The sequence below is a fragment of the Amblyomma maculatum genome, chromosome 4 (genome assembly GCF_055883805.1).
Source record: "Amblyomma maculatum isolate TAMU_Amacu chromosome 4, ASM5588380v1, whole genome shotgun sequence".
In the NCBI taxonomy this organism is placed as follows: domain Eukaryota; kingdom Metazoa; phylum Arthropoda; class Arachnida; order Ixodida; family Ixodidae; genus Amblyomma; species Amblyomma maculatum.
The window spans coordinates 139,919,184-139,943,755 of record NC_139347.1 but is presented as its reverse complement, the minus strand read 5'-3'; the positions used below and the strand labels follow the sequence as shown (position 1 = coordinate 139,943,755).

General features: G+C 44.8%; 1 protein-coding gene across 3 annotated transcripts in view; it reads left to right on the top strand.

The window, feature by feature from the left end:
* Positions 1-24,572, top strand: part of LOC146193178 (uncharacterized) — a 199,060-nt gene that overhangs the window by 136,692 nt on the left and 37,796 nt on the right. For all 3 annotated transcript variants that reach the window (XM_084602596.1, XM_084602594.1, XM_084602595.1), the window contains 8 exons: positions 842-986; positions 3,009-3,185; positions 11,202-11,351; positions 12,797-12,960; positions 16,120-16,197; positions 18,724-18,919; positions 19,379-19,527; positions 22,542-22,721. In XM_084602596.1, coding sequence (XP_084458722.1) covers positions 842-986; positions 3,009-3,185; positions 11,202-11,351; positions 12,797-12,960; positions 16,120-16,197; positions 18,724-18,919; positions 19,379-19,527; positions 22,542-22,721 — 1,239 coding nt within the window. The remainder of the gene's footprint in view (positions 1-841; positions 987-3,008; positions 3,186-11,201; positions 11,352-12,796; positions 12,961-16,119; positions 16,198-18,723; positions 18,920-19,378; positions 19,528-22,541; positions 22,722-24,572) is intronic.

Here is a 24,572-nt window from a genome sequence, read left to right as displayed (position 1 = left end):
ATTTAAGTGCGGAAGAGTTTCAGTAACAAATCTGGTTCTTAGAAGGCAATGACGAGCTGGGATCATTGGTTACGTCCGGATGTTTCGCCCCTTATATCAATGACATGTGGCGAAGCCATCGCCATAGCTTACATTTGCTGCGTTTTGGCCATGTTGCATCCCCCAGACTCTGCTCATTCATATGCAAACGAATAGTTGTAGTTCTCAAATGCTTCACAGCTATGCCCCAAAGCCACTGCCAAGAAAGCACCCCATTTCTCCTCATGAACTTATCTTACCAACGGAAAGGGTGCTTCGGCTCATTGGCATTCTTTTATGCTTCATCCCTTTGCACATAGGCACTGCAGGAAAGCAACCGTGGCGGGTGCGCACCGCTGTACAGGTTGTCACATCGCAAGCACTCATTAGCATATGTCCAGTTGATCACAAAATGTATTTACTACCACAACTTGTTGAAATTTCATACTTAGTATCTGGGGAAATCATGTTATCCAGGAACGCATTAACTGGGAGAGTAGTAGTGCAACTGTATGGAAGACTTTTTACTGCCCACGATTTTGAGCATATTTAACGGGAAATCACAAGAACCGGGAACATATCAATGAAGTTCTACTGTAGTAGATTCGCAGCGTAGCAAACTATATGCCACTTCAAGGATTTCTGAATGAGTTTTTCTTACTAGCTGTGTGTCTTGTCCCAAGAAGATGTTAAGGTAGTGTTTGCTTTCTTATCTCCACCAAAATGAAACACTGGAAACATTTTGCATGTAGATGGTTGTGAGGTGTGTCTTTGGTATATTTTGTGGCTTTGTTGAAAGAAGTTTGAATGCCTTTCTGTGCAGAGCTCTGGCCTCCTTCCAGGGCTTGGAGGGTGCGGCTGAGGACAAGGCAGAAGATGACACATATCGCGCAGATAGCGATAGCTCTGAGGAATCTGATGAAGCTGACTTCTCTCATTCTTCTGGTGAAGAAGAAGAAAAGCTGCAGGTTTTTGGCCCGCATTCCTTCTTTCTTTTGTCGCTACCCTGTTATGGTGGCTCATTGGTTCCAGTGCTCAGTTTTTGGCACGCTGGAAGAACAGTGTCCATTTATGTGAGAGGGAACACAGAGTGGTGTAGGAATGCAAGACTGCTTCTGAAAAAAATAATAAATCACCAGCAACATGCCACTCAGCATCTGAAAGTATTGTGCGGCTGAGTTCGGATGGCTAAGTAATGTGCAGTTAACAGCTGTCGTCGTCACTGGCTGGCGGCGAAGCTCAGGCTCCAGAAAGTGTGCTGACAGGCTGTTTAGTGACATGGGCAGTTGCATCATCGTCAGCGGTGAGTAGGGAACATTGCATTGAGCATTAGGTGGGATTTTTGCGTGATCATGTGTTTTGCCAGTGACATCTTTGCCATGCCACCTGTTCAGGAGCACCATATGAAGTGCCGCAAGTGGTTTTTTCATAAGGAGCTCACACTAGAGGAGTTGTGAAGGCGACCAGGCAAGGATCATGAGTATGGGCGGTAAAGGCCAACAGCAATGAAATTTATTGCTCCGTACAAGAACTTTTATCTAGCATTATGCCTAGAGAGTCCTACAACGATAGTGGCCATTACAGACTCGAATGTGTCAAAAACTGCTCATGAAAACCATCATTTCTTCAAGCGGAACTGGAAAAAGGACAGCCATTAGCAGGATTGACGTCGAGATGGGCTCTCTCGAAACTTCTTGAACCCTGTTGAAGTGTGATTTTTGTGGCTTGCTGCTGCTCGTAGGAACTGCAGCGAGCAACCTTGTTATACAGGCGCATACTGTGAGCAGTGTGAACACCAAATTTATGAATTTATAGCACTGAAAATGAAAGCCTAGCAACTGAGAGTCTATTTTGTGCTGCGTTTTTTGGTCACCAATGATAGGTTGTGCTGCTAGTAAGGCTTTTGCAAAAATCACGTTTTTAGTTATGAATGGCCCCTTCTGATTAGAAATTTCAGACAATTTTAATCACCCCAGGCAAGAACTGCACCAGAATTCCACGTAGAAAAAGAATAACGGCGTATGCTGTGTGCCAGTCTCCATTTTCCATGCTTTGAAATTGCATGTGACATGCGTGTTCTCCACCATGCGCATTCGTACTCCTGATGGCTACATTGCACTTCAGTGTGACAGTTACGTTTGAGAAAATAAAAACTTTACCATTGTACTAAACCTAAGACTGCGAAGCTTCCACCCTTTCTGTACTCCGTGTCGTTTGTAATCCATTAACTGACTCCCAGTGGACTCTGCTTGGAGACAGCTCTTGGCTGCACATATCTACATCTTATCCGTCAAGTTGCCTGGCTGCGTGATGTGCCGGATGCATGTGTCTTCTGTTGCTCAGTTTTTCAAATGCTTGGAACTGATGTGGTGCATGTACGACATATGGATATGGTGTATGACATCAGAGAGAGACTAGCGCAGTGATGGAAAAAGCTAATTGCTCTGGCGCGGACTGTGTGTGTGTGAGAGAGAAAGAAAGGTCTTGGTGCAAGGGGAAACATGGGGTAAACTATGTGGCACCGTTCGTTGCAACGCAGATATTTGGTGCTTTTGCACAGCAGCATGAATTAATGGCTATGCCTTTTACACCTTTGCGTACTCTGGCTGGGCGAGAGAGAGAGAAACTGTTTAATGAAAACAGAGGAGAATTTAGCCAGCATTTGAAATGTGCTGACTTGCTACTCTGCACAGGGGAGGGAATTAGGGGGTACAGCGAACAGCGCATTCAGCTTTGCAGGAAGCTACTACTGACTGTCATGCTGCGCAGGCACAGTAACTGGAATTAGTCCCTTTATGCTATTCATTTAGTGGCAGCAGATGCTGCTTGTTGCACCAGCAAGACAAGTTGTGCGGTTAGGAACAAAGTATTGTGGCGTGCGGATGTGTAGAAAACAGAATTACTGCCCCATTGCTTGCGCTCTCCACTTAACAGGTGTTCATTAGTCAGTGGTGTTCTCAGTCTGATCATAAATGTGGCTTTGCCAACAGAGACGCCCTGAAACAACTGAATTGTCACGCCAACGGGCAACCTACATCCTGCGCAAGGCATGGTGTGGCAAGTACGAGGAACCATCGCAGCTGTATGAGGGGTCCGTGGAGCCTGCTCTCGTCGCAGAGTGGACAAGGAAGCTCGAACAGAAGCCCAACATTAAGTGTCCGAATAAGGTATGCCTGTATTTTCTCTCCCAGCCTGCCACAGTGGTTTGGCACATTTGCAGCATTGGTTTCAATTCACCACAGAGCTGGTGCCAGCACCTGGCGCCAACTTCATCTGTGCTAGCATCTGTACTGCAGTAACATATCTTTGTGTGACTTTCAGTAATCAAGGTAGAACGAGAGGGAGAAGATGGCTTACACAGTAAGAAGAAGCACTGAACAAGGGTAGAGGCGGGAAGCCTCAGTTCGCAGGTCGAGCCAGCATTCGACAAGTGGACTTGTCTTCGTCTGGGCCCAGACGAAGACAAGTCCACTTGTCAAAACGTTGCCTCGACCTGCAAACTGAGGCTCCCACCTCTACCCTTATTCAGTGCTTCTTCATTTCAGTAATCAATGTATTTAAACCTGGCTGCAATGAACCTCCATGCAGGGAATTTCTCTATTTATAGAGTTTCTCAATTCCCTAGTGCTGCACCAATTGTAGCACTTGTATTTATGAACGCTATGTAATGAAGGTGTTGCAACAATTGACATTGATGTAACGAACTTACTGCACTGAATATTTGTTATCTAGTGGTGAATTACTGGAAATTTCTCCGATCCGTGCGAACATGCAAACAGTGCTCCAGCATTGTCAGCATTTCTATGTTTTTGGAGGCAGTGTCATGTGGCACTACAAAGGATATGCTCGAAAGCAACAAAACATAATTGAACATAAAATAAACTGGACAAGCAGTGTGCATGCATCGAAAGCATGACAGAGAGCACCGGCAATGCAAGGCAAGGAGTTTGTTTTCGTGCCTGTTTCCACGGTTTGTCTAGATGTGTAGCAATGGCACGGAACCGTGTATGCTTTCTTCTAGCCTGGCCATAGTGTTTCCTGCCCCCCTTCTACACCCTTCCCTCCCTGCTGCTTTCCCGCTTTCTCCAAATCTACTCGTAGTCCTGCTGTAAAGGCAGTGGCAGGTACTGTCGCAGCTGATGGTGAAATTTTGCTCTGCATTTACAACTTCAAGTAAAACACTTTCAAAGGGATTTCACTTACATTTTTATTATTGTTTTGTTCTTGTTCTTTATTGTTCTTGAGTTTTGACGCAGAAACTTCATATAATGAAAAAACCAGGTTGAACTCTTCTTTTTATTTATTTATTTATTTATACAAATACCTCACGGGTTCCAAACATGGAACATTGTGTGAGGGGGAGGGGTTACAATATATTGGACTATAAAATAGAACATAGCTTAAAAATACAAAAGTGAAGAGTAATACAATTTGAACTGCACACAGTTACTGAAGCGTGTATGGAAAATAACAAGCAAAAGATTATATAACATTTTACAATAGCAGCATTGGGTGAAATCAACTTGAACACAGTGAATGCAATATAAAAGAGCTATTGAGACTGCAAAAAGGTACTCAATTCTGTTTTGACTCTTAGTGGGTCAGAAATGTAGATAGTACTTAAAGGGCAACTCCGGGGGTTTTTTCATCATTTTGTGTTTTTAATTGAATTACATTCCTCGGCACGTCCTGACTCCAACACAAAAAACCGTTTTCCAAAATTCCAATTAGAAGTATTTTTAAAAAAGAAAAACAGCAAATCGAAACCGAAACTGATTTCATGGCTAGAAACGACGTCACATTTGACCAAATGGTGACGTCACACTCAGTATTAGAAAAACACTCGTACGTGCTTCGGATGGTGAAAATAAAGTATGGAAATCATGACGCACTGCGTAAAATGTCTGAGGTAGTTCAATATAAGCCTCACAATTTCATAATCACGCGGGAAGTAGACATTAACGCCTGTATACTGTTTGTGACGTGAGAAACTCAGTGTTGCCCGCAGAAATACTCTCAACTTAAGCCATGAAAACGGCATATTTTAAAGCCGTATTGCGCGTGAACGGATTATCGTACGGCACCCAAATTTTGTAGAATACGTCAGGACGGAGAGAAGAACCTGTGGTAAAAGTTCCACTACAATATTCGAATGTCAAAAAACCCCCGGAGTTGCCCTTTAAAGGGGTGAGAAACAGTTGTTTGCTTTGGCCGAAGTTTGCCAAATCATGACTCACTATAGAGAAAGGAGAAACCGAAGGAAGGTGGAGAAGAAAGGCAGTGGCTTTTTGCATGTACCATATTTTCACGAATGTAAGCAACCCCCTCCCTCAACCCCCTCACCCTACCCCACCCCTATTCTCACGGAAAAAAAAAAAAGAAGTTTGTCAGAACTTGCATTCAAATTTAAGCACCCCTTCTTTGCAAGGAGATGCGCGTAACCAAAGCCGCCAAGCGTGCTTACTCACTCTTTCGTTGAGGCAGAGCTGTCCTGAGGTGTCGTCAACACCGGCTGGATGTGTCCCTGTGTTCTGAGACTGCATGACAGATTGCGCACACAATGCCGAAAATGAACCGAAAGCGACCCCGGTTACTCTCTCAGTGTGTTGTCACGTGGGCCTGGTATCAACTGTGCTTGGCACATTGTATGGGCATCACAGACATGAGCTGCTTGGGTTGGTTTTGGTTGTCTGAAAGCCATGGCGGAAATCAGAATGAGCTTGTAGAGGAGGGCTGCTTACCAGTGGCGTCTCTAGGATCACCTGCACCCGGTGCGGAGCATCGCCCTGCCCGTTGTCACCGCGTTTCAATCATCGGATCGCAACTTCCTTTTTACCTACTCTGTAGTGATCAGACTTGCCATTCCACTGATTAACAGACATTACATACCTTTCGGCGTTTTGAAAGTGTGAGGCGGATGTGTGACTGGGCGGAGAAGCGAGAAAGACAGGAGATAAATGAATGAGACAAAAGACTGCCGGAGAGATGCTACTAGTGGTCCTCGCTTGGGAAAGGGGAGTAAACTGCACATACACAAAAGAAGGCGACGATGCGGCGGCGCGGCTGCTGACAGATGTCATCAAACACGCTCCCGCGCAGGGGTTTCCGATGGGTGTCGGGTCCAGGGTACATGCATGTACACAAGCCCGGTCCAACGTTATAATGGCATAGAGTCGCTGGCATAAATTTGAAGGCATGTGTTCTCACGCACTGCTCACAAATAATTCATTCTACGTGAAGATCACACTTGCCTGTCAGTGTCTCAAGGGCACCAATGAGTGCCTTGTCGCGTCTTTACACAATAATTCATTTCGCTCCCCGCTCCTTCCTCCCACTCATTGCCCAGCTGCACCTCCCTGAGAGCTGCACTCTGTGCGGACAGCACCCCCCTCGCGACGCCACTGCTGCCTACAGTTGAAGTTTAGGTGAACTGTAATTGGATTTGTCATAAATGTTTGCCAAGTTTGCCTGCCAAGCAGATTATTTCTAGCACCTGTCTCATCGAGTTATTTCTGAAAAAAAAAAAAAAAAAGAGGGGTGCTTAGAATTGAGTAAATGTGGTATAAGCTTACCCTGAATATAAGTGAACCCCCAGTCCACATCGACCCTCCTGGGGTAAAAAAAGTTTGCTGAATAAAGTAGATGCACGCAATTTGCTGGATGACATTGCAACGCACTTGCGGCTCAACGCAGCAAATGTGTAATTGTACATTTGCAAATCTAGCAGTGGGAGACAAATGGTGATCAGATGTGATAAAACCGGATTTCCTTAGCCTACTGTAAGCAACCTGCCATGCAGCTTGCCACCTTCTGTTTCTCCACTAAGTGGCCAAGAAGTGCTCATGCTACAAGTTGCTGCTTTTGTTTTGTTTGAAACGTGAAAACATACTTTAGGTCAACCTTAATTGACTGATTGTTCTCTGTAAGTGGTATGTGGCACTTCAATTGCTGTGCATCCAAGGAGTGAACTGAATGTGGAGCGAAAGCTTTGGCTGCAGGCGACCGAGCGTTGCATCGAATTCAACCAGTGTTCCGTCGAACGTATCAAAGTTCACCAGCATTCTAAGCAGAGTACCCGGGTTCGAACCCAACCGCCGGCGGCTGCGTTTCGGTAGAGGCAAATCGGAGAGGCGTCCGTGTGCTGTGCGATGTCTGTGCACGTTAAAGATTCCCAGGTGGTCGAAATTACTCCATAGCCCTCCACTATGATAGGGTGGCTAGAAGGAGAGGTGTGATGAATGTGGAGCGCTTTCCGTAGAGAGGGGTGGCCCTCCGAGCATGACAGCCGCTGGGGCCTAACATAGCGCTGCAGTCTGGGGTGCCGTCAGCATTCCGGAAGCGACTTGAACACATCTATGGAACGCCATGCGACAGGAGTGGGGTGTATCGTCCAAACACACTTGCTAAAGAAAGTGTAACAGATACTGCGCCTTTCCTTTCCTGTAAACCAATTATAATTATATGTAGCACTGCAACGAACACCGATAAGAGTCAAATGATGAGAAGCAAATGATAGGAGGGGAAGGGTAGGCTTTCACCACTCTCCTCTTAAGAGGCGGCGCAGAGGATTTGGCGATGGCCTCGGCTTGCCAGCTGTGCACCGTGTGACGTCGCTCCCTCCTGGCACATGCGCAGCTGGCGCGGCGGCGGCACCTCTGAGTCACCCGCGCAGCAGAGGAGTAGGCGGAGGCTCCGACCCGGCTCTCCAACTGTGCTCCATGTGACGTCACTCACTCCTCGTGCATGCGCAGTTAGGGCTGTCCAGGGCTCCGCGAAATCACTTAGGCTAGCGTAGTGTTGCTTTCACAACAAAAATGATAAGCACCAGTGCAGCTGCATAAGAGAGTGTCACAGCTGCAAAGGCGACGTAGATAAGAAATTAGTCATCTTCCCATCGAAATCGTGGGACAAATTTATCGGATATTATTCCTTTTGTCAGTGTAATTTTCAGTAGCAGCAGGGAAAATGTGTATGCCAATGTGTGTATTTATGTGGCTAGACACGCATTAGTGCCACAGTCAAGCCAGAGAATGCTTCCAGAATCAGCAGGTATACTAACCAGTCATGGCTTGGGAAGGAGAGGGATTGAGCATAGGTTGTTACCATTGTAATGTTGACGTCGTAAGCAGAGGAATCATTTGTTTCAGAAGTGCATATAATCACAAAAGCACTTTCTGGCTACTGACGCTCTAAGCATTTGATTTCGTGAGAAGTGACGTGAGAGTGGATGATAAAGGGCAGGCTGGCATCTTGATTATTCATCCCATGTAGAGGCATGCGAATGGCAGTTTTTGAAAACGAAATCAAATGCAAATAACATAGCTTTGCTGTTTGATCGAATATGAATAATGCAGGTAAAGACCAAGTCAGATATTAACTAAATTAGTGAAAGAGCCAAATTGAATATAAATCATAAATAGTAAACTCTCATTATTTCGGCCTTCAAGGGATTAATAAAAAAGTTTTAAATAAGCGAAAGCTCGAAATTTTGAATAGGCATGAAAAAAACTGCTGAAAACAGTAATTTTGTCTAATGAACGCGTGTATTATGGTTGTCTGGTTTTGAGATAAAATCCAAGTGAGAGCGATGACTTTTCTCAGTTTCGTCCAGTACTTACTGTACGCTCACTCTCAGGAACGTTGAAGAAGTGAGTGCTCTAAAATCGTAAAGGCCTCTGCTACCCTTTCTGCAGTGTTATGCAGTAGTAATGGTGCCTCTTCACAAAGCAGCCCTGTCCCATTTTCAGGATGCTTCATCTCATAGTCAGTGCAGTGAAGAATTGCAGTGAAGCACACAGTGTAGTGTAATCGCACTTGAGGATTAGTTTACCGGAAGCAGTGTGCGTGTGTGCATGCGAGGGAGATATGCATGGGTGTTGGAATAGCGTGATGCCATTCTAGAATAAAAACAAAAGAACGGTGATATGTCAAGTAGCATTCAAACTGGTGTGCTTCAAGGGAGACTGGCCGATGCGCACGCACAATCGCAGCTGCGGAATGGCGCAAAGTAAAGTGAAACTAAAACTATGTGGCCGAGCTGTGCTTCAGAAGTGAGAAACTTCCGATCGTTGTTGTGCCTGCCACAGTGCAACTGAGATTCTGGGAGGGTTATAGGTCATCACTGACTGCATGTGCTGTACCTCGATACAGTCGCCCATTGTAGTTCGCCTGTGCAAGACTCGCTTATGTTCAAATTAACGAGCGTCTGGCGCATACATACAGACTTGCATGGATGTCAGCTGGGACAGTGCTCCTAGTTCAGATTATTCGAATTATCGGGGGTTACTCTACTTGACTGGACTCAAATGCAAGCAGTATTCAAGCACTGAGAGGCAAGCACTGTATTCATATCACTACTAGCTTCTTGCGGCATGCGTGTGAAAACAATGAGCCAATCATGGCAATTTATGAGATGATGCTGGAACCCATTAACTCTTTCCCTACCACGCCCATTGCGCATCGTTAGCCCTCTAACGATGACTTCGCGCGCTGATTTTGAACCCTTCTGCATCGGTCACGGACACACTATATTATCTAGTGTGTAGTCTGATTACAGTATTTTAGATTTTAAGGCTGTTTACATTTTTCTCACGAAGTGGCTATTTTTGATCGCGCTCTGAACTCGTGGCAGCATCTCAGTCGCATGCAAGAAAGGCAGCATACGCGTCGACGACGCGCGCTTTGAAACGTTGCAAATCTGACGACTACGCACTATCTAGGATTGGGTTTATCAATGACTCAAGCACAAACGACTCTGAAGATGCTGCCAGTTATCGTCAAAATTTAGTTCCGACCCCACTGGCAATGGAAACCAGCCCGAAACATCGGTGGCCGCGCTCCGGCCCGCTAACGACGACTTTGCACACAAATTTTGAGCCTTTCCGCGTCGCTCACGGAGATGCCACATCATCTAGCATTTAGTTGGGTAACTGAAGCTTATATTTTATTGCTGTTTAATTTTTTACCGCGAGGTGGTTATTTTTGAAATCGCTCCGAGTGCGGCGGCAGCATCAACGACACGCACTTCAAAACGTCGTAAATCTAACCATTCCGCTCTGCCTACGACCGATTTTATCAATGACCCAAGCAGTAGTTACTCTGAAGATGCGGCCTTATCGTTAGAATTCAGTTCCGACCCCGATGACGATGGAAACCAGCCCGGAACATCGGCGGTCACACTTTGTTGGCTTATTTTCATGCGTCTGGGACCGCTCTGGATGTTTTTTTTTTTTTTTTGTGTGTGTTGTTCGTGTCACTCATCTCATTCCCAAGGTGTCAACATCATTTGGGCACCAGGGAGTAGCGTCCTACCCAAGAAAGGAACCGGGCAGCCGTTTCAGCATGGCGCTCTGCAGCGGCCCTCGTTGATTGCTCATTTTGCATCAAGAACACTATTCAATACTGAGCTTTTATTTTTTCACAGAGAGTGGCCAATATAACGCTCTGCATTTTGTATATCTCAAAAAAGTATTTGCATGTTTGTTGTTTCATTTACATGTGCATTTTTTCAAGTTTTGTTCAAATTTTTCTAAGATATGGTTTTGGGAAATTATTTTGTGTGCTAAAACCCACAACTTCATATTCAAAGTGGTATGTCTACAAAGAAAATCTATTTAACTTTCTTTTCGTGTATCGTATAAAATTTTAGACACGATAGTTTTTACAGAAAAAAAGATCTACCGAAACCTACAGAAAATGCCCATTTTGCCCACGGTAGGGAAAGAGTTAAGCTGTGGCTGAATTTCGAAACACGATTTTCTGCAAGAGGGCATAAAACACGTAGTCATCTTATTGTAGGGAAAATAACTATTGCTACTGGACTGAAAATAAATTAGTGCCAAAGCGCAGAAGGTAGTAGGGACATTGCCCATGTCCATTGCGAATGGACACTGTGGCAGGGCTAAGTAAACCTGCCATGTTACCCAATCTTGCATGAGCATTATGGACTCTGCCACATGACAGCAGCATGTCACAGTGTTGAATCCTTCTTCTCATATAGTAGAATCACGACTGCAGGCTTTGTGGCATTGGTGTAAGCCCCGTTTTCATAACTGTCGCTGGAAAACTACATGCCCAATTGTCTGTTTGAAAACCTAGAATGTGCGCATGCCTGTTTTGCAGACTATAACACAGCTGGGTTCGGCAGCTTTGCTTGGTGTGAGAGTGTCTGTCATTGTGTCCAGGATTGCACGAGGCGGTTTCAGACAGTCTTGGGCCTGCAGTACCACTACAAGCGCTGCGGCAAGGAGCAGCTGTTCCGCTGCCTCAACTGTTCCGAAGGCACCTTTGCTCATGCCAGGACAATGCTGGGACACTTGCGCCTCTGCTACCCAGTATGTGCAATGATCTCTTTTACATTATGCATGCACCAATGGCCCTTCGTGCAGTGGTTTGCCGTGCTGTGTATGGCACCAATATTTTATTGTTTAACATTTTCACACTATCAGCTGCCATAACTGGACCACACGTATGACACGAAGAAAAAAAAATAAAAAGGGCTGTGATAGCTGCTTGTGCATTTCCTTTCATGCCTGCTTTAAGGGCACTGCCGGCTAGTCTGAAAGGGAATTCAGACATTAAGGCAGCAATCGCAATGCAAGGCATAGAGTCTCCCACATCCTAGCCACTGTTTGGTGGTTAGAGTGAAAACTGGAACTAATATGAATGAAGAAATTTCATTGCATGTTATTGTGCCACCTGACAGTGTACTCTCTGTGTCGATTCTTGGAGAATGAGAATAGGGGTGCTTGTTTAATCTGTGCCTGACAAAAAAACAATGTATTTTATAAGTTCATTTTGAAGGCCACTATGGCGCAAGCATTTATTGCATCAACGTGTTCATTGTGCATGTACGATGGCGTTTCACGGCACCTTGCCAGCCATATAACCGTAGTTCTTCTATAAATTAGTGAGAAACGACAACATTATCTGGACATCTGAAAAAACATGTATCAAAATGCTTAGCAATGTTTTCCTTGCAAAGCACACTGAAGTGAAAGACAAGCACATTGTCACTTGCAGCACATGAAACACAAAAGTTTCAGTATTCAATTCTAACCATTCCCCTCTTCCTTCCCTCCCCTTGCCCACAGACATTGGGGTGTACTCATGGTGCGCATCCCCATAGTGACACCACTGCCCTTGCATCCAGTGCTGAACTGCACATATGTGCTGCAAGCCATGTACAAAAGTGGCCATGAAATTGCCTACGTTTTTCTCTCTCCAACAGTATGCTCCGGGAACTTAGGCCTGAAGGTATACGTGTGCGTGTGCACTCGTACAGCCATTGCTGAGAGTTTACGAAGCACAGCTTTGTCAGCCTTATAATTATTTTCGTTCCCTTTCATTCAGGGTGCATATGCTGATTTTTAAAAAGTCATTCACAGTTAGGCTGCACACTCCTATTCCAGGCTGAGGGCGAATATAGTAGTGCAGTCAAATTTTTTTAACTAAGAGACTGTGTTTACACACACGCACACACACACATGCTCACTGTGCTGCATACATGCAAATGTGGGCAAGTATTTGAGCACATGTTTTCTACTGCCACTGAAATTACGTAATGTGTTTGGCAGTTAGGGTGGGATCGGCATGGAAACTCATGTTCTTTCATTCAGGTTAGCTCAGGCACGAAGACAGAAAGGGAGCACGTGGTATATGCTTTTCAGTTAATTCCTTCTGGCAGGTAAATCCAATGCAGCCAGAAGAGGGACATGTTACTGCTTGTACTGGGTTTGAAAGGAGAGAGTTGCAGTGAGTGCCCTTTTTTTCCTCTAAGGAACGCCCCGAGGCAGACGTTTGGGCAACACTGAAGAGAAGACGACGACGACGACGACGGCGCCTGTGCCCGTCCTCAGTACTGGCGTCTTTTCGGCTGCCCATCATCTCCTCATATGGTTCTAGCACCTTGCTGCTTCAGCTCCATCGGCGCATGTGTCATCTGTGAGCACCTTTTCAACCCTCACTCGGGAAGCCAATCCTTTTGTTTTTAACGAGTAGTTGTTGACCGTTTGTTACAGGGCACCCTCTTCCTTTACAGCAGTGTGGTTTAATTTAGTAGAGATACACTCGATAGCCACACATGAGTGGCAGCGGGTATAATATGCTGGCAATATGGGTGCCGTTAATGGGGACACAGAAATCCTAAGCTGTATTAACGGTGATACCAGTGGTAAATACAGCTGATCGCTGTTATGTCGGAAGCAGGTATATTAAACTATTGCTTATATTCAACAGGGAAGACATGCCCTTGAATAACACAATAACACATGCAAAAGTATGCAGCGCTGTTGTTCGTCGAACTCCTGATGGTCATCTTGGGAACCTTGTCGCCATCCCAGTCTTGGTTATGTACTGGCAGTGACATAGCCATGGGAAGACAAACTGTGCATTGAGGGTGGAGTTGTGGACAGTGTCCGGTGTGGCACATACTAATTTTTCATGAGACACTGCTGTTGTGTGGGGAAGCTGGCATCTGATTCCGGTGTTGTCATGAGTGGAAGCCAACCCAGCTGACAAAGCAAGGGCTTGCTACACTTTTCTTGTGGCCTGGCTGCTGAAGGGGCTGTGGCAGTCAACTGCACCTTGGTTTTCATGCAACATTATTTTGTTTATACCGTGCTGGTAACAGTTAGATTTGTTATAATAGGGTGGTTTCAAAACGCCGTCTGTTGGGCCTCCGATTTGGAGCCAGCTAGGCTTATCAACACTCAGAGAAAAGCCCATTGTTTTAAAAAGCATGCCCCCTGCATAAATTGGCCATGTTCACATTTCTAGGATATAAGCTTATAGATAAGATTATCTATTGCATTGTTTTGTATATCAAAATATTGGCGCATTGTACTGTTTTGCCATCCATTGCGGCGTCCCATTAGTTATGGTGCTTGGTTGCTGAGCTGGAATACCCAGATTGGAACCTGGTTGTAGTTTCAAAGGAGGTAAAATGCAAAAGGTGTCGGTATGTTGTGCAGTGTCAGTCCATATGAAAGATCCCCAGGTGGTCGAAATTATTCCACAGCCCTCCACTATGGCACCTCTTTCTCTCTTTCTTTTTCGTAGCTCACACCTTCCTCCTTTCCAATATGGCACAATTTAGATGTCTACGAAGAGGAGAAAATTACTGGGCCTCTAATTTTCTCTAAATTTCTCAAAACCAGTTTTCAGTTTCAATCTATTTTGTGAATGCCTCTCAAGGTCTATTATTTGGTATCAACTGTAGCATGAACTGCTGTCTACGAAATGCTCATGATATGCATTTCATGTACATGGAATACATGTTATGAAGGCAGTAGTCTTGTGGTAGATCATCCGCCTAGCATTCGAGAGGCACCAGGTTTGATCCCTAGTGCCGCCGGTACCCACCAGTTTTCAATGGATTCAAGCTTTCCCCTGGACTGGTGCTCAGCACTTTGGGGTGAAATGCTTGGGAGAGGGGTAATAGGTCCCAAATAGGTCTCAATTAGGTCCCAACTCAAGACACATTGGAACTCATGTTGAGCGCAATAGTGCATACATGTCACCAGATGAAAGAAAAAGTATCTAAGAAATGTTGTTTTACCCTAGGATTCAAAAGTGACAATTATTGACCTGCTGTTTGTTTCCTATTTTATTTCTTGCTACGTCATTTTTGCGAGTTTCATTTGACAGTCTTGAAGTTAGCAGTTTGCACAGCATTGCTGTGCTTTCACTGACTGCTGTGCCGAGTGTCTGTAAATGACCACCTGTGTTTGAGGTGCAGCTTTTGTATTTGTTTGTGCTCACGCCTGCATCACTGGAGCAGGCAAAGCTCTAGCAGGTCCAGTTGTTTTATCTAGGGGACAATCTATTAAGGTAACAAGAGGACAGGAAGGGAGCACACAGCTGTTACTGCCCCCTTACTAGCTGTCATATCCAGGGTGTGCCTGTTAGGATGTACTGAGGTTTAAAAAAAACTAAAAACTAAAATGTCCTTCCAAACTGAAATCAGATGAGTTTGTTAGGAGTTGTATTACGTACCTGCGACATACTAGTATGTTTTTTTCTCATTCTCTCCATTGAAATAATTAGTCATAATTAATTAATCTGCCTTTGTAATATGGCTTTAAGTGTTTAAAGCTCAGGTGCTAATAGAGAAGTCGTTGAACACGAAGCAGGTGGTCCAACCCAGGTCGCTTCAGCGAGGTAACCCAAACATAGTTTTTTTTATTTGGCTAAAATAAAAGTTTGTTAACAAGATACGATGTGACAGCATGCTGAGTATAATAAATAGTTTGGTTAAGCTTTCCTGTCTTTGTGAGCAGTAAATCAAAAGTATTCGATGAGGCTATGGGCAGCTCTTGTACTAATTTTGCTTCAATGCCTCCCACTAAATATGTCCATAGTTTCCAGAACTGCACATCTCCTAGGCCAGAGCAGAATTTCTTACTTTTGTTTATAATAAGGATTCTAAATGAGGTTACTGCCACTTCAGAGTTTAGAAAAATCATTCTCTTTTTCAATTTCTTACCCTGTATTATTTTTTAATCTTGCATGCTTACACTGGTGTTCTGTAATGGAAGACATATTTTGCTATTGTCAGGTTCGTGTTCAAGATTATTATTTTTTTTTTTTACGTTCGCTATTTGCTGGTTGCTTTTGCAAGGACCGTTCAACTCATGAACAACAGTGACATGAAAGAAGAGAAAAGCAAATGCATCCCTTTGTGGGTTAGTCTCGTTAACTGATTTCAACAGCTTCACTTTTTCTTGCCTCTTTTATTTGGGGTGCCTAGATTTCTTTTCTCTACAACATTTCATGTTACAAGCATCAAGAAGACAGTGTGCCTATTTAGCACAACACAGTGTATGGTACTGAAAATTTGTGAATACTAGTACTAATATATATAAAAATTATTTTTCTTTTTCTTCACCACACTGGGAAGATTAATTTGTTTTTACTTTGATTATTATTGTGTACTAGTGCTCAGGGAAGCAGGAAAAAGTTAAATTTGCTGGCTAGCTCATTTGGGCATTTTTCTTACTTCTTCTTTCGTGTTTTTATAGCATCAGGTAGCAGCTACGTTTTCCTTTTGTGTGGCTGTAAATGTGTCCATTGCTCAGTGTGGCCCATTTTGCTGAGATGCAGGCAGAGCAACGTCCAGTGTTGGGACAAGGTCCTCTACCCTGAGCTGATGCCTCAAGACTGGAACCTTGTGGACGCTGAGTAAGTGACTGGCAATAATTAGAGCAGCTCTTCCATTGTGCAGAGGCCTTATGTCAACTGTACTCTACCACAGGATTCATGCAGGGGTGTTAGGAGTGCCTCTGTGAAACATGGTGGTACCAGGCACCACTTTGTTTGGTGTTTCCTTCTTTTTTTTTATGTATAGCAATGTGTACACAGCTCATTCAGTTGAAAAGGTGTCAATGTAGTGGTTGCCTTTGCTGGTGCCATAGCCTGGAATTTAGAAAAACGCGCTGAAAGAAAACACGCATGTGATTTCATTTCAAAATGTGATCCAACTGTCCTTTGTACAGTGTCCAGGGTGGGGTCACACCATTTCGCTTCCCATTAGGATCTACCTGCCAGTCAAGTTGAAAGCTAGTTTGTGATATTGATTTGAAAAGACCTATGTACAGCCTTGTCCACTTCTAGCTATAACACGGTCACTGCTTTCAAAGCGTCACTGCGTCCGACTCGGCCATGCAATATAGCTTAGTGGCAGGCCATGTGAAGCAACACGCCCGGGTCCTTCTGTGCTTGCATCGCTTTGCATCGATATATGCCTACGTCAGGCGCAATGTTGCTTTGAATGCAGTGACCGTGTTATAGCTAGAAGTGGACGACCCTGTACATCCAGTTGTACGCCATTTATGGTTAGTTTAGGTATCTACTGATACCTAAACTGTACACTTCCTTTCTCCCAAAACCGAACCATCTGCAATGCTGTAATATTTTGCAAAGCTCCCTGCCAGTCCCGCAATTCCAAATATTTGCGGAATAAAAAATGAAAACTCTGCGCTATCACCTCTACTATTAAGGTGAAGCTTAAACTTCCTCCCTTTTTTTTTTGTTTGTTTTTAAGGTTTGCATTCGTCTAACCAGTTTTTCAAGCTTACCATTATTGTGCAAAAATTTGCCCCATTTTTTTTTAATACCACCATACCAATTTGTATCACTCTTATTTTGGACCACTCTTTGAATGTTAAACTCATATGTTTACTGCGCAACCCTACTTTTAAGCTACCAGTCTTGCACTTGTTTTAATTTAGTAGCATAAATGGCCACATTGTGTATAAAATATGGCATATTATTTTCAGCATTGTGTGCGATAAATCATGAGCGTGCCTCTAGCAGCTGGTATTTGGCAGGTTGCACGGCCAGGCACTGATTGGTTGGCGCGTTGTGCGCATCACAAGACCGCATGACATGGCTGAATTGGCTGGGGCTGCTAACTTGGGAGTTCCTTTGAAATGGGAAAGTGGGTTGGGAATTTAACCTACTCCTAGCCCATGCAGGCACGTTCGGTGGGTACAAAATCTATGTTGGCGGATATTTCACATCATGTGGTAGCATGCTGATGAGGTATGTGAGAGGTAATAAGGGCACAGATTTAGGGATCATTGATTATGCAACTAGCAATGTGCACGTATGCAATCAAAAGGCTGCACAGGATGCCACAGGCGAGTCAACAGCTGCATCATATCAACAAAGGCGGACACTCGTAAACTTTACCAAGAGTAACTGGGTGTTTGAAATTTGAATGCAAATGAAATATATGTTTATTATTCAGTTGGTATTTTGTTTGAGAAACTGATATTAAAAAATTTGCAAATACTTGCCAGTGGTCGAGTTCAGCAGAGTTTTTCAACAAACCAACTGGGGCAAAACTACTCTATATGCAAATTAGGAGAACATGGAGTTAATGTGTCAGGAAGACAGTAAAAAGTAGGGATGTGAATATTCAAAACATCAAATAGTTTTCTAATAGCATTTGGTGTTCAGGTCTGCTCGCACCACGCTTTTCCTGTTTAAACTGTTTGAACCTTTTAAACACATGGAAACTGAATTTCTACTCCATTTAAACTAATACCTTATCTAGTCTAGTCATAAGGTTAGATTATGAGGTTAAAACATTCATCATGTTGTATTTTTAGCTGTCAGTAATGTCGGTTCATTAACATATTTTAACATGATAGCATATTAAAGGTCCCGTTTTCCAAAATACCTGTCCTCAGCTTTGTGAACGAGAAATTGCGGGCATGCCTCGGGTAGGCTGTACTTGGCAGGTGACGTGGTCGTACACTCACAGGTTATGTGACATGACATATCAGGTGCTGCCAACTCTCATTTTAGATGGAAGGGCAAGATGACAGTTGAATTTACCAGGACTCGGGCAAGGAGTAAGGCTACTCCTGGGCCACGCAGGCGTGTATCCACGGATTGGTTAAATCAAGGCTTTACAAGTGTCTGTGTCGGGTATTTTTGAACATAATGCGATAGCTTACAACTGCATACTAACCAATATATACGAGGAGTTAACCAAATACATGTTGTGAACGAGGGCCTACAGACAGGAGCCTTTAATGCAATCATTAGGCAGAGCTCAAGTGCCCCCTCAATTTTTTTGTTCTTCATTTTGCATGATCACATTACAGGTAGGTTTTATACTGCTATGCCATCTAATCAAGCAGTATACATTCATTCTCTCGGTACAGAATATTGCCTTTTGTCTGTTCCACTCTGCAGGGCACTGGAGGCTTACCTGCCGCTGTTTCGAGAATCCCCCGCAATTCGGTGCAGCTCCCGGGAGCAGCAGGATTGGCAGAGGCTGCCTCTTTTTGGCTCTCTGGAGGCCAACGGTGGCTGCCACGTGACCTTCTATCCGGGTGGAGCCATTTGGGCTTCGGCTTGGTGCCCTCGGCCTCCCCTCCAGCATGGAAAAGTAAGGGAGGGGTTGCCATGCACTTCTTTGGCGTCAGAAATGTGTTGAAGACTGTTGTCCTATTTTGCATCAGGCAAGCAGAGAAAATGCTTCTTGGCTAGAGCAAATGGTGTGGTGAATGGTGTGTGGTTAATGGTGTAGCTGGCGGCTGACTAAGGTTCATTCCTGGTGGGCTGATTGTTGCATGTTGTTTGCTTAATTTATGGCGTAACAAATTTTAGCTACTTAGGTTTCCTTAAATGATTTGGCAAGTGAGTACCATTTGGAAATGTTGCAGTGTTTGTCTGAGAGTTCGGGTCTAAGGAAGTTTGAAATTCCTGAAAATTTGTGAGCTTAACCTTCAAAAAACCTGGGGAAAGTGCAGTGCAACCAAATCGAATGGCAATTACTAGTTTTTGCAAATGATTTGCAGCTTCGGCTATCCACACATTCCTATCTAAAGGCCTGTCCAATGTGCAGATGTCGGCAGACAGTGAGGTACCATCGCATGAGGAATGGGTGGCACTGGCATGCTGCCCGGATCCAGATCGCCAGCACCCACTGACAGACGCTACTCCAGAGCCTGGACTGTTGCAGATCTGGAACCTGGGCTCCCTGCGACTCAACGAGTGGGTCCCAGTTCTGCCCAGCTAGCACACATTCTGAAAAAAGCACTCTATATACTTTACAATATGTGTTATTGGGCCCTGTTTGAAATGTCACTGTTCCATTTCAGGTGATAACTACACTATTTTTATTCTTGCCTCATTTCAACAGTATCCTGCTTAGCACTCTACACACCGCACTTGTGCTCTTTTGGCTGCTTTTGAATTGCAGCAGCTGTAAATTAGTGACTGGTTCTAAGAAGTTCCACAGTAAAACCTTGTTAATTCAAACTTGGTTAAAAGAACATTCCAGATAATTCGCAAAGGCTGTACTTGGCAGGTGATGTGGTCGTACACTCACAGATTATGTGACATGACATATCAGGTGCTGCCAACTCTCATTTTACACGGAAGGGCAAGATGACAGTTGAATTTACCAGGACTTTTGGGCGAGGAGTAAGGCTACTCCTGGGCCATGCAGGCATGTATCCTCGGATTGGTTAAATCAAGGCTTTACAAGTGTCTGTGTCGGGTATTCTTGAACATAATACGATTGCTTACAACTGCATACTAACCAATATATACAAGGAGTTAACCAAGTGCATGTTGTGAACGAGGGCCATATTCTTCAATGCGCATTGACACCGACAACGCCTACGAGCTTTCCCAACCACCCGCTCTCAATGAAGTTATCGCACCACCGAAAGTTGTGCAGTTTCGTTGAATGCCGTTGTGAAAGTTCTCAGAGGCTGCGCATAGTTGATCAACTGGAAAACATGAACCTTGGTGCCACAAATTATCAATCACACCAGGCCAGCATTTCTGATTACTTTAAGTAATCCAAAATGCATCAAACAAATGTTTTTGCATGGGTTGTATGTTTTTGGTGTTCTCAACCAATTTAAAAACTCGCTTAATTCAAAGATTTTTCATGGGCCCAATGACTTCGAATAAACAATGCTTTGCTGTACTTTAGAAATTTGTAAGCATGTTCTGAACAAACACTTCTAGCCGAGTTTGCTCTGGCACTGTTATGTCTCTCTGTACTTGCATGAGTTGGATGTACAGCGTTCTGCAACTTTATCAAAACCGTTCTGAAAAGTCTCCCGCCCATTTATGAAGCAACCATTATAAAAAATCTGCCTCAAGTGGAGGCTCTTTTGCGGTGAAATCATACTCAAAGCTTGCGCATTGTTGTCCCTTTTGTTAATGTAGTAAGTTTGACAATGATGCTTACATGATTTGGCCACGCATAATGTGAAACGAGGACCGTCTGCGACGAAGCTGGAGAAGCGAAAGGCTCCAACGCTCAGTTTCCTGCGAAGGGAAGGGGTGGCACCATCTGGCATCGCTGGATGAAAACGCCTCTAAGGTGTCGAGGCGAGCGAGGCACATTTTTGTAGTGATGCTAGATGGCACACAGGGCCCTTCGCCGAAAACTTTGCACTGGCATCTTTCGTTCCCTCAGTCTCATTGTGGAGGGTTCTGGTTTCGCATCATGCGCATCCAAACCAGGTAAGTACTATAATGTCAAACTTGCTACAGAGCAAAAGGGACAAGATTGTGCAAGCATGATTTTACCGCAAATACAAGCACCTCTGGTTGAGGATGCAGAATTTTCAAAACGGTTTCAATAATGTTGCAGAACACTGCATTAACTGACAGGGTATCAGAATAGATTGAGTTGATATACAGTCGAACCCGGATATATCGAACTCGAAAGGGATCACGAAATAGTTCGATATATCGATAATTCGATATACAGAAATCGGCAGAAATCGCGAAAAAACGATACCGCATTTGTCGCGTAATTAACCCACTCGCATAATATACCCACCCTCCACTTTTGCACCCAAGAATTTGAAAAAGAAAAAAAAAAAAGCATTAAGGCCACTCTCTCACATGCCAGTGATTGAGCGACGATGCGGTAGAGACAGAGCGAAAATTTTTAAACTTGGAACTGCGTCCCTCTCGCCGCTCGAACAAGGTTTCTGTGTCGCCGTGGCAGAAATCAGAAAACGCGAGCGTTTTCGCTTGCATGTCGATGGCGCGCGTCACTCCATTTCGGTCCTCTCATCCACAGCTCATTTCTTGGCAGCGTGCCAGGATGCTGCGCAGCGATAATGTCAGGGTGCGTTTATCTTTTGATAGCTCCTGTGGTGGCGGGGAGCGAATTTGATTGCACAAGCCTGGTTCGATTTATCACGCCGCCCTTGGAGCGGGCATCATGATCGCAGCAGCTGACCGTGCGCTTTCGTTAATTCATACATGCAAAAATAAACGACTCCCGCCAAAAAAAAAAAATAATAATAATAATAAAAAAAAGCCCTGCCGCTTCTTAACATCCGCAGCCGCCATATCTTACGCTACGCCGTGTGTACAGCACATCGATAAAAATGGACGACTCTCGCAAAAAAAAAAAGAGAGAGAGAGACAGAGAGCCACGTCAGCAGCAGCTGACGTGGCTCTCTGTCTTTCTCTTTTTTTTTTTTTTGCGCAGGGGGTTTGCAACACACGCTAAAGCGTCCGACGTCTGTCTGAAAACAGGCTGAGCTGGCTTGGCGCATGCGTAGCGCGTGCTTGCTGAAGGAAAGAGCTAGCTCGGCAAAAGAATGGGCACACCCACGCACATGGCTTGCAAACGTCATGCGCTGGTGCACGGGAAACGATAACTGCAGATGCGCGCGCCTTTGGGGAATGGGCGCGGCGCTGCCCAGAGCAGCCTTCACCGAACTGTCCCCCTCATTCCTTCTGCGCTTGGTTTGAAAACGTCACGCGGCAAACGGCCAAGGGTGATGCGATCATCTTTGGGGAAGGCCCACTTTCCAGTGCATGGTGCGGAGTTCGATATATCGAACGACCGGTGAAAATTGAGTTCGATATATGACGCGGCTTTCCTATACTTTTACATGGGATTTTCAAGGGGATATTCCGCGAGTTCGATATAACCAAAATTCAATATATCCGGGTCCGATATAACCGGGTTCGACTGTTTTTATCTGATGATATGTCAACTACTGGAAACGCGGCTATTGTAGGATGCCCTGCCCGGGTGATGTGGCACCCCGGCTAGCCCTGTGCCTGGCCCATGACTTTGGCTTTGTGGCACATCTGGACTGGTGCCCATCGGGTTGCTGGCAGGTGGGGGAGGATAACTCCCCCCAGAGGCTGGGCCTGCTGGCACTCGCCTGTGGAGATGGCTACGCCCGTGTGCTCAGGTGGGTGGCCTGTGCTTTTTATCTCTCCTTTCGTGCACAGCACAAGTAGCACGTCAAATGTGGCAGGTTACGATGGAAGCTGACAGGAGCACGTGTCAGACCAAGAAAAATGTGGACAATGTTGCATTACCAATCACGGTCTGTTTTGTGAGCTGACTACTGGATTGTGAGCTTGTGTGCTTGGGTATGTGGGCTTCTAAATGGCTTTCTCCAAACCTCATAAAGGAAAGGTTAATAGCGCAACAAAGGAAACTCCCAAATAGGCACAAATAGACACATAGGACAGGCGCTGACTCAAACTTCTTTCTCGGAACACCACATACAAACTTCTTCTTCAACATCCAAATGCTCCCACAAAGTCAGCAACATATCCTCAGCAATTTAGGTCTACCTTACCTAACTCCATTTAACAGTAGACCTTCACAACTATACAGCGAGAGAGATGATTCACTAATACATTTTGAACCAAGTCTTTTTATATACGAGGCTTCTAGCAGCTGACGATCTTAATTTCTCAGAACTTCGGTTCACATTTTGTTTTGAAATCGAATGTTTTGCAATGAATAGGTAGATGTAAATTCTTATTGCTTTTTAGAGAGCGCTTATGTTCTGCAGCCCTATCGTTGGCACATTGCAATTCAAGGTAACTAGAGAAGCATACAGCACGTAGGCAGTCTTGTAGTAACCTAACCTATCGCCAAAGTTTTGATCTGAGAACCTTGCAGATACGTTTGGCATGTCGGATAAAAGGACTAATACAGTGAAAGCTTGTTAATTCGAACCTCGATAATTCGAATTTTCGGATAATTCAAACTACACTACTTGGTCTGGCCAAGCTCCATAGAGGTCTGTGTATAAAAAAGCCCGTTAATTCGAACGCGAGTCGGTTCCGCTACGGATAATTCGAACTATGCGCCGCCGCGTCTGGGCGGCTTGGCGCACATCATGTGGCAAAAAAAAAAAGAAGGTAAAGAAACACCTTCGCAATCGGTAGGCATAATTAGAGGCTGCGCACGTCCAAAACGGGTACAGAATAAGGAACCAGGTAAAACCATGGAAGAGTGGGTAAAACTTAAATGGCACCATGACCGGCGTGGCGGCCGGCGGCGTTGAAGGGAGGGGACGCGGCCGCAGCAAGGTCAGTGCATGGCCGCGCGGCAGCGGCTGCCTGCTCTCTCTTCTGCGCAACCTCCGTAGCTCGCAACTAAATACTCGTTGATTCCAACCCTGTTAATTTGGAAATAGGGATAAGTACTGTTGGCGCGGTCCCAGCCAATGCCCATAAAAGGCTATGATCTCGGACGGCCACTATGGGTTAAAGTTCTTTTTTTTTTTGCGATAGCCATCCATCCTTCCACCCATCAGTCGTCAACGGAAGCACGGGAGTCAGCCGCGATTATGATGCCAGCTTTTAGCACCGTTCGCTCCGATGATTGGAGTGGCAGTAGACGGCCCCGCCCGCCCAAGTCGCTCATAGCATGATAAAGCGAACATACTGAAAAGGAGGCTTGCACAACCGGATAAGCGCTGGCACTTTGCCAAGTTCGCTTTCCTCCCCCCTTCCCGAGCTAAAGTCAAAAGATAAACACGCCGTTATTGCCGCGCAGCATCTTGGCACACTGCCAAGAAATGTGTTGTGGACCGTGAAGGCGCGAAACAGAGGGACGCGCTAATGACTGACGCCTTTATTATCATTTTTATTTTTTTTTCAGATTCGTAGGCACAAATCGGGGCTGGGTGGGTTCATTATGCGAGTGAGTTAGTTACGCGAGTAAATACGGTACACTTACCGTAGTACAAACGGTTTTGGTCAGTTTTTTCGACGCCATTCGATAATTCGAACATCGGATA